Source organism: Lucilia cuprina, chromosome 6, assembly GCF_022045245.1.
Source record: "Lucilia cuprina isolate Lc7/37 chromosome 6, ASM2204524v1, whole genome shotgun sequence".
In the NCBI taxonomy this organism is placed as follows: Eukaryota; Metazoa; Arthropoda; class Insecta; order Diptera; family Calliphoridae; genus Lucilia; species Lucilia cuprina.
Genome location: NC_060954.1, coordinates 17,647,493 through 17,657,395, shown reverse-complemented (window position 1 = coordinate 17,657,395; position 9,903 = coordinate 17,647,493). Strand labels below are relative to the sequence as shown.

Below are 9,903 nucleotides of genomic sequence, written 5' to 3'. Positions count from 1 at the left end.
GACTTTTTATTGACTATTTCACTGCCTATTCTATTGATTTGTTTATGGATTGTATTATTTAATAGTTTATTGACATGATAGATAGATAGATAGATAGATAGATAGATAGATAGATAGATAGATAGATAGATAGATAGATAGATAGATAGATAGATAGATAGATAGATAGATAGATAGATAGATAGATAGATAGATAGATAGATAGATAGATAGATAGATAGATAGATAGATAGATAGATAGATAGATAGATAGATAGATAGATAGATAGATAGATAGATAGATAGATAGATAGATAGATAGATAGATAGATAGATAGATAGATAGACTTATCTATTATTGACTTATCTAAATAAACCGTTTCCTAAAATGTTAGTTTTCATACAAATTTTATTTACATATGTATAGATTTTATAGAATCACAATTTTATAGCAAATAGAATTTCAAGCTGCAACTTATTTTCTAAATCCTTATAGAATTTATTTAATTATACCACCCAATAAAACAATAAAGTATAAATAAATGATGTTGTCTGAAATTTAAATAAACATTTGCCTCCATTCAATAAAATTACATAGAAAATAAAAATTTTACGTGTTTTATTTTATATTCACATAATATTGTTAAATGCCACTCACTCACCTATCAATCTTGTCGTATAGAAAATCAATTAATAATTGTATTCATCAGATCAAATTTCAATTCATTCATACGTCATTTTTTTCGACCAAAGTGTCTGTAATAATTTATTACTTTATAAATATTTATTCATTTTACTTACACACACCTTATAAAACAAATTTACATCGTTTTTAATGACAAGCGCTAACAGTTAAAATGTAACTAATTTAAAAAGTATTATAATTATAAACGATCTTGAGATCGTGCAAGATATAAATAAAATCACTTAATTACTTTATCTAAAACCATCTTTATTTTTACAATATATAGAAAATAATTTTATTTATGCATTAATTTTTTTATTTTTCAATAAAAAGAATAATTTATTCGTACAGTCCCTCATATTTAGTAAATAGATAATAATGTCTGAAAATTATAATAATAATAATTAGCAATGATGTTATTTCTACATTGTATTACAAACATGTCAGTTTTCTTGATTTCAGTTTACAAGTCATTGTCATAATTATATTTAAGTAATGATTTATTTTTCTTTATTATTTCTAATATAAATTGACAAATTTATTGTTGTTGCCGTTGTTGGATATATGAGTATGATGACGTTATTAGTCGTAATATATACCTAAAAACATGTTCACTTTTTTACTTTGCTAAAAGTATAAAATTTAATGTTTGAGGTTTTTAAAAAATTAAAAACCTCATTATAATGCGATGATGACAAGATAAATAATAGAATGTTACTCTGTTTTTTTTCAATTTGTAAGTATGTATGTCTATCGGTAAATAATGCGAAAATAATGACAAGACATATAAATTCTTATACCGATCGACTAAAAAAGAAACACAATTCGGTATTACTAGAAAAGAGATAAAACTAACTAACTAAATAACTACCTATATATCTATCAATCAATCTATCTATCTATCTATCTATCTATCTATCTATCTATCTATCTATCTATCTATCTATTTATCTATCAATCTATCTATCTATCTATCTATTTATCTATCTATTTATTTATCTATCTATTTATCTATCTATCTATCTATCTATCTATCTATCTATCTATCTATCTATCTATCTATCTATCTATCTATCTATCTATCTATCTATCTATCTATACATCTATCTATCTATCTATCTATCTATCTATCTATCTATCTATCTATCTATCTATCTATCTATCTATCTATCTATCTATCTATCTATCTATCTATCTATCTATCTATCTATCTATCTAATTATCTATCTATCTAACTTACTCGCTAACCTACTAACTAACTACCTACCAATCTAACTCGAAAACAGATTAAGACCATTTAAATAAGAAGAATTTTGATGGGGGGTGTAGTGTATCACTACATACTTCTATTTCTTTTAAAAACTTGTATTATTTACTTTATGTTATTATGTTTTTAAATCAAGTTTTTAAAAGAAATAGAAGTATGTAGTGAAATCGGCTCAGAAAATTATTCTGTGCCGATTATTCTTTAAGGTGGGTATGGGACCAATATTATTGTGCGTGACAAACATCAGCAGAAACTCAAAATTCCGTATAATTACTTAAATTTAAAACAAATAAAAACGTTTTAATTTAACAAATACTGCCAGATGTTTTCAACTTTTCTACTAATATACCACTTTCTAACAGTTCAGTTAATTGAGCAGCTGATCCAATGCGTATTAATATAAGATGACATAATATCAACTTTAGCAAATTCGATACTGTCAAACGTTATACATAAAAAAACTCGTTAAACAACTAGTTGTGTCAATTTCCATGTACGAAAAAAATTAGACTTCAACCGTCTTTAGTACTTAGGCCACCTTTTATAATTTCATCCCAAACTATAAAATCGAATTACAAATAACATCATTTCATATGCAATTATCTTTTTTAAAATGAAATTATTATTGAATAATTTGTTAAACTTAACAAAAACCTATAAACAATTAAATAATTCAAAAGTTGTTTATTTAATCCAACAAAGAAACTATTGTATAGCAATTAATAAACCTGAAGAACAACGTGTGGAAACTATTGCCAGAGACAAAATCAAAGAACAGCAAGTGACACAACAGAAATCTTTAAGTATTGCGGTAATAGGTGTTCCAAATGCCGGTAAAAGTACTTTTATAAATAATTTAATAAATCACAGAGTAAGTAGTAAAAAATAAAAACTAAATTATTTTTTAAATAACCAAAATTTTCTTATGAATACTTAAAAAAAGGTCTGTCCCACCTCCAGCAAGGTGCACACTACCAGAAAATCCAATAAAGCCATATATACCACAGGGCAAACACAGCTGATATTTTACGACACTCCCGGTTTGGTGACACAGAGAGAAATCAAGAAACATAAATTGGATCAGTCTTTTAAAAGTTCCTATCGCCATGCCATTCAACATGCCGATATGATTGCAGTTATACATGATGCCTCCAATAGCTGGACACGCAAACAGTTACATCCCACAGTAATGGATAGTTTGAAAGCCTATCCTCATATGCCCAGTATTTTAATATTAAACAAAATTGATGCCTTAAAATCGAAACGCATAACGCTAGAGCTGATACGTTTACTAACGAATAACACCTTAACCGGCTTAAGGAAACAAACTAAATCCCATAAGAAGCGTTTACATGATGAGCAAAAGCCGGAAGATGATAGTTCCATTACTAAAGAGTCTATAGTAGAATTTGGAGAACTCAATAAAACTGAAGGCGCTTGGAGTAATTTTAGTGAAGTATTTTTGGTGTCCTCCATAACGGGCAATGGCTTAAATGATGTTCATGTATGTTATAAATGATATTTGGCAATAATAATTTCTTTTAACATTAAAAATCTTACTTAAGGATTTCTTATTGGATGCGGCCAAAATAAAACCCTGGCAGTATTCAAGTGATACCTTTACCGATGAAACCCCCGAAGATATAATAGTTGAAAGTGTTAGGGCTCGTCTATTGGACTATCTGCCTCAAGAGATACCCTACAATTTGAAAACTTCTATGGAATATTACAGTGTCGACAACAGTTAAGTTTTTTTTTTTTTTTTTTTTTTTGGAAAAGCATGAAATATTTTAAACTAAGAAATTATTTTTGTAATACTTTTAGACACAATTTATGCTTCAGTTGAGGTGATATGTCCTAGTAAACGCATTGAACGTCTTATTTGTGGTGAATCAAATGGTAGATTAAGGCAAATTACCGAACGCGTTACTTCAGATTTAGTTGAAACATTTGGCAAACCCATATCATTTACTATTGCCACAAGACCGAAACAAAAGCTTGAAGAGTCAAAGGAAAATTAAAATGGGAAAAAGTTTTCGGATAATTTTAAGCATCATTTTTTTGTTATATGTTTAAAATCTTAAATCTTCCAATAAAAAAAAAAGTTTGTTAAATAAAATTAGAAGTGTTTAAATAATAATAAATTTGCGTAAGTTTAACTTGACTAGTCTTTTGTCTAGACTTGTGATTTAATTATTTTCTAGCCTATCGCCTTTGTCTAGTAATTAGATTATTTTATTTTCTAGATTACAGACTCGTATTAATAGGTAAACATATTTTCTGGTCTATGTACTAACCGTTTGACTAAATGGCTTAATTATTTTATATATTATAAATAAAATTAAAAAACTACAATTTATAATTGTAGTTTTTTAATTTGAATAAATCCATCCCTGCCATTAACTAAATTACTCAGTGGTTACTAAATACAAGGTGTAATCGTAAATGATCTATTTAGTTTTATTTATTTATTCGTTATCACAATACAAATCCTGTTTATATTTCTGTATACCTATCTACCTATTTTATCTATTTAGCTATCTATATATCTATCTATATATCTATCTATCCCTGTATCTATCTATCCATCTATCTATCTATCTATATATCTGTCTGTCTGTCTATCTATCTATCTATCTATCTATCTATCTATCTATCTAACTATCTATCTATCTATCTAGCTAGCTATCTATCTATCTATCTATCTATCTATCTATCTATCTATCTATCTATCTATCTATCTATCTATCAATCTATATATCTATCTATCTATCTATCTATCTATTTATCTATCTACCGATCTATCTATCTCTATCTATTTATCTATCTATCTAACAATTTATCTATCTATCTATCTATCTACCTATCTATCTATCTATCTATCTATCTATCTATCTATCTATCTATCTATCTATCTATCTATCTATCTATCTATCTATCTATCTATATCTATCTATCTATCTATCTATCTATCTATCTATCTATCTATCTATCTATCTATCTATCTATCTATCTATCTATCTATCTATCTACCTATCTATCTATCTATCTATCTATCTATCTATCTATCTATCTATCTATCTATCTATCTATCTATCTATCTATCTATCTATCTATCCTTCTATCTATCTATCTATCTATCTATCTATCTCTTTCACCATATAAAACGCATCACTCAGCAACAATTATTTATTAACAAATAAAATATTTACAATATTATTATATTACAATAATTTCAAATGGCCCACTAATTTGTCAATCTTTTCTACAGTATTAGGTCCAATACCCAAAACAGTAGCAGTGCCGGCTGCCAATTGTGTGCGACCAGCATCTTGCACTAATGCCGATACAACCCCACATTCCGCAGCTTTCTGTTGCAACTTAATCAGATCTTCAAAACCACCATCAACTTTTAAAACTATTTTTGGTTGTCCTTTCACCAACCAGGAATCCAAAAGTTGTTGAGCCTCCCGTTCATTACTAGACTGAGCTTGCTGAACACATAACACAGCAGCATGAGCACATTGGGCAGCAGTCTTACCTTTAGACATTTTTAAATCGGCACGTACTATTAGCGCTAGCTTAGTGGGAGGACAGGGTAAGGATTTGACCATTTTAAAAGCAGATTGTAATAATTTCGTCATATTGTGTTTGGGTGTTTATTAATTATATATGTTGGTTTTGTTTTAAAGGGTTGGTTTACTTTATATGGGCGTACTTTTTGCTCTGGGCATCAACATACTTTTGCATACAGTCCTTGAATTCTTTCACCTTATCCTGACAACTGCGCCAATCACCGGTTTCCGCTATACACTCTTGAACTTTGTAATGTAATTCAATGCAGCCAGTTTTCTTTAACATTACCTCAACTGGATCCTGATCAGAGTCTGACATAATTTGGGGAAGTTTTTTATTGATAATTGTTGAATAAAAAAGATTTAGCTAAATGTACTTGATGAAAACGAAACTACATAACAATCAACAACTTTCTTTAAAAAACATGCATTATAACAGTTTGAAACATATGGTGAGTCTATACAGTGTCAAGTTAACAATGATTTTGTTATTATTTATTTCGTATGGTGAAAAACCATAATATATCATGGTGAAAAATATATAGTTTAAAAATGTAATGCTAAAAATACAAGGTGAATCACTGGCAAATTTAGAAAATTAGGGTTTTACAGCATCCATGGAAAGAACTTTAACTGATATGAATTAGCTATTAGATGCAGGCCACAATATTCTTATAACAGGAAACAGCTTTTGACTTTCCAATAATCAGAATGTGTCAAATGTATCGAATTCTAACTTTTGCCATTTATATCGATAATATACGTAATCCTAGTTACAATTTTAATTATAAAAACACCAAAAATCATTTCAGTTTTAGTCATTTATATATTCAATAAAACATAGGTTATGTATTTTTTGTTAATTTAGCAATAATTAGAAATTTTCAAAATATTTCACAAATGATTATTATGTATAAATAAAAAAACATGTTATAGATAATGTAAAAAAAAAATAAATTATAAAAATACAATATAAGGCCATTTCATTTTAAAGATAATACATTTTTTTAACAATTTGGAAGGAAACCAAATAAACAAAATTATTAAACATAAGTGTGTATGATGTAAATGAAAGTTGCTTTCACATCAGTTTACTGATTTACATTCTTTTACTAAAGTTACCATTTAACCTGTACCGTATCGTTTTCTTGTAACGAATAAAAATCCAAAGTTTTGGATAAATTATCTAAAGGTACTATCAAATCGGGATATTTATGATCAATATAACTCAATTGTGGTGAATAATTGGTGGAATCCATTTGAAAATGTTTAACAATAAGACCAAGTAAGGTTTGTACTGTAATCATACGGGGACATTTCTTTTCCCATACTTCGCCTGTTTGAGTATTGAGTATACGTATTTTAATTAATTTTGAGATTTTTTTATTGTTCGGTATAAACTCGGCCGGAGAACCATATTCTGCAAAGATTTTAAACAAATAAATTTAAATACATAGTAGAATAAAATTACTACTCACTCCTAATAATTGTTGCATAAGAGCGATGTTTTTTATAGAACTCTTTTAGGGTTTCTGGCGATTTTGAAGCTTGCATCCATTCTACTGCATATTTCTTCCATATATCATACTCCGCTCCCCGCCTTTCTTCGGCCGTTAAATGTATTTTATTTAAAACTTCTAAATTTGAGATCGATGCAACTGCTTTAGCAAACATTTCATCAAAGTCCGATTTAAGATCGGGTGTTTTGTACAACATTTTTAAACGTGGCAATTTATCCAATTCATTGAATGCCTCCGTTTCATTCCATATTGGATTATAAAGTAGATTTAATTGTTCCAATGAATTGAACATATCCAATTTAACGTTTGCATCGCAATCGGGTAATTTAATTTCTTCAATGCCATTTTCCATGAGATATAACGATACTAATGTCTTGATATTGCCCAATTTACAAACTTGATCAAAATCCATTATCTTGGTGCGATGCAAATCTAGTTCTCTGTAATTGTATAGAAAAGATTTTCATTTTACTTGGTAAACTATGAGGTAGGTGTAAAATTAATATTGGATAACGAAAAACACTTACTTTAAATTCCTGAAAATCTCCTTGGTATTGACAACGCTTAGTTGACTTATGGGATTCTCCTGTAAACCCAACGATTCTATGAAAGGCCACAAACGAGCCGTTTGCATGACATGAGCCCAATCGGTAAAGCCACAATTGCGCAAATTTATATACTTCAGGTTATTGAAAGCTTTAGATAATTCGGACACTTGGGAGTCGTTGGGTAATACCAAACGGTTGCCGCTGTAGGATAAATAATGTTTTAATGTTTATAACAAAATTTTGCGCTCTACTGACAAAAAAAAAAAAAACAAACCTTAAATTTAAATCTCTTAAAGTGGGTACTTGTTGACATATGTCCGCAATTATTTCCCAATTCCAAACTAAGGTATGAGTCAAATTTAACGTGGTTAAGGAAGTAAATTCCTTTAAATAGCCCGCCGAATTAATGGGACAATTGTCTACACTAATTTCGCTTAATTGTTCAAATTTACTCTGTTTACGTGCCAACTTGTCCATGCCAACAATTTCAAACAAAGGCGCCTGTATGGAAGCCTGAGTTTCTCGTATCAACTGTTTATCCAAAGCACCATCGGTATAGCCCAAGTAACGTTCACGTGCTGCGTCCTCTAGTGATTCGCAGGGACCAACTTTTCCGGGACGTATAAAACTGCCAGCAGTTGGATGCATACTATAGAAATAATGTTTACCATCGACCGTACCATTATGTTTACCCCTTTTAGGATCATCCCATTCAATACCCAGCCAGTTGCCCTGATAACCCGCAACCTAGGAAACTCTTATTAGCATTTTCTTAAAATTTTTAATAGGTTAAAACCTTATTTATTTTTACCTCTCCCACATAGCGTACGGTACCATAGTTTTCGCCAATCTTTATACGTGTTCCCAACGGGTAACGCAAGCAGGTGTCATCCAATATACCAACCATTTCGTCTAGCAGCCGCCCTACTCTTGCTTGAGTGTTGTGACTCTGTGTTGGTGTTTTGTTTTCGTTGTTTATTTTTACTACTTTTCTGAACTGTTTAACTCTTTGTTTTGGTTTTACTAGGTTTTCTAGATGATTCACTTGTTATTTTTACAAAAAATTTAATTTGATTAATTTAGCAAATAACAATTGTTTGATAAATTGTAAGAAAAATTGATTTTTCTTTTTGATTTTATTTATGTGTATCTTTTAAATTTTCTTATTATTGCAGTAATATTTTTTTGTTCACTTTTCGTGTGTTGTTTTTCTTTTTATTCAATTCTCTTTGCCTCACGTCATTAAATTAGAGTACAAAGCTGATCATGTAGTTTGATAACGACGTTTGAATTTTTGTTCATACATCATTGTGCAATGTGCAAAATTTTAAACTCCTTTGCGAGACATCAAATTGTTTGACTCAAACTCTTAGTTTTTTAATTGTGTTACTGCCGGTCCACACTAGGAATCTTTTTTTGGGAAACTTATTTTGTTAGACCTGGTCCACACAAGGAAACTTTTGTTGATTCTTTCTTTTTCTTAATTCTCTTTTGAAGCTTCCTTAATGTCCATGTTGCTTTGACCTGGTGTACACTAAGAAACTTTTTTGGGAAATTTTTGATTTTTGTGTGAAAGAGAAAGAAATATCAATCATTTCTTTCTCTCACACACAAAAACAAAAGTTTCCTTGTGTGAACCTTCCTTAATGCCCATGTTGCTTTGACCTGGTGTACACTAAGAAACTTTTTTGGGAAATTTTTGATTTTTGTGTGTGAGAGAAAGAGAAAGAAATATCAATCATTTCATTCTCTCGCACACAAAAACAAAAGTTTCCTTGTGTGAACCAGGTCTTTATAGCATACACAGGTATTTTAATTTTAGAGTGTAAAAATTGCATTCCTTCTTTTCTAAAGTATTGACAACATTGATGTTAGGATGTAAACAAAGAAACAGAATTATAGGATTTCAAGGTGAATTTATATAAGGTGCTATTGTTTTTACAGCTGATTACAGAATTTGAATGCTAAAATGTCAAATTACATATATTAAAATACACATATTTGTCAAAGGGCATATAATTAAAGGTCCAAACAAATACAATACTTTGTGATGTCCAATCGTTGCGTTGATAATGTATAAATAAATAATTAAATATGTTTTGTTTTTTTTTTTTCTTCTTTTTTTCTGTTTCGTAAGCCAAAGTTGAATATTTTCCAACATCTGTATGTTGTTGTTGTAACAGCTCGACTATGGCCGATAGTTCTTTCCTTGGGAAAAAACTTTCAGTTGATACAGCTGTCGCTGGGTTTACAATCTTTGCCCGATTATGACTCGGGTCGTTCCGGAGCGAAGATCCAATTGTTGTATGTGTTTGCGCCCTAATACATT

The 9,903-nt window shown here is 29.4% G+C and overlaps 4 protein-coding genes across 4 annotated transcripts; 1 reads left to right on the top strand and 3 right to left on the bottom strand.

Moving 5' to 3' along the window:
• The first annotated feature begins 2,483 nt into the window (after positions 1-2,483).
• On the top strand, positions 2,484-4,071 carry LOC111680380 (GTPase Era, mitochondrial). Its single transcript, XM_023442015.2, has 4 exons — positions 2,484-2,802; positions 2,875-3,435; positions 3,497-3,674; positions 3,756-4,071. Exons 1-4 carry the CDS (start codon positions 2,545-2,547, stop codon positions 3,950-3,952), a joined length of 1,194 nt encoding a protein of 397 aa, XP_023297783.2. The 5' UTR covers positions 2,484-2,544; the 3' UTR covers positions 3,953-4,071.
• A 1,035-nt stretch (positions 4,072-5,106) lies between these two features.
• LOC111680381 (peptidyl-tRNA hydrolase 2, mitochondrial) lies at positions 5,107-5,575 on the bottom strand. The gene has a single exon (XM_023442016.2). It carries the CDS (start codon positions 5,573-5,575, stop codon positions 5,156-5,158), a length of 420 nt encoding a protein of 139 aa, XP_023297784.2. The 3' UTR covers positions 5,107-5,155.
• Positions 5,576-5,630: 55 nt separating this feature from the next.
• LOC111680383 (cytochrome c oxidase assembly factor 4 homolog, mitochondrial) lies at positions 5,631-5,934 on the bottom strand. Its single transcript, XM_023442017.2, has one exon. The coding sequence runs from the start codon at positions 5,823-5,825 to the stop codon at positions 5,631-5,633; it is 195 nt and encodes a 64-aa protein (XP_023297785.2). The 5' UTR covers positions 5,826-5,934.
• A 582-nt stretch (positions 5,935-6,516) lies between these two features.
• On the bottom strand, positions 6,517-8,904 carry LOC111680379 (tubulin-specific chaperone E). Its single transcript, XM_023442014.2, has 5 exons — positions 8,386-8,904; positions 7,849-8,321; positions 7,554-7,775; positions 6,985-7,466; positions 6,517-6,926 (listed from the first exon to the last, which is right to left on the bottom strand). The coding sequence occupies exons 1-5, from the start codon at positions 8,479-8,481 to the stop codon at positions 6,625-6,627; spliced, it is 1,575 nt and encodes a 524-aa protein (XP_023297782.2). The 5' UTR covers positions 8,482-8,904; the 3' UTR covers positions 6,517-6,624.
• Positions 8,905-9,903: the final 999 nt, after the last annotated feature.

Excerpts from the sequence above, each read along its gene's own strand:
- LOC111680383 (XM_023442017.2), bottom strand. The coding sequence starts at position 5,825 with ATGTCAGACTCTGATCAGGATCCAGTTGAGGTAATGTTAAAGAAAACT.
- LOC111680379 (XM_023442014.2), bottom strand. The coding sequence starts at position 8,481 with ATGGTTGGTATATTGGATGACACCTGCTTGCGTTACCCGTTGGGAACA. Across the intron at positions 8,322-8,385 it reads CCGTACGCTATGTGGGAGAG|GTTGCGGGTTATCAGGGCAA; the intron begins GTAAAAATAAAT and ends AGAGTTTCCTAG. Across the intron at positions 7,776-7,848 it reads TTAAGAGATTTAAATTTAAG|CGGCAACCGTTTGGTATTAC; the intron begins GTTTGTTTTTTT and ends TTTATCCTACAG.
- LOC111680380 (XM_023442015.2), top strand. The coding sequence starts at position 2,545 with ATGAAATTATTATTGAATAATTTGTTAAACTTAACAAAAACCTATAAA. Across the intron at positions 2,803-2,874 it reads ATAATTTAATAAATCACAGA|GTCTGTCCCACCTCCAGCAA; the intron begins GTAAGTAGTAAA and ends ACTTAAAAAAAG. Across the intron at positions 3,675-3,755 it reads ATATTACAGTGTCGACAACA|ACACAATTTATGCTTCAGTT; the intron begins GTTAAGTTTTTT and ends TAATACTTTTAG.
- LOC111680381 (XM_023442016.2), bottom strand. The coding sequence starts at position 5,575 with ATGACGAAATTATTACAATCTGCTTTTAAAATGGTCAAATCCTTACCC.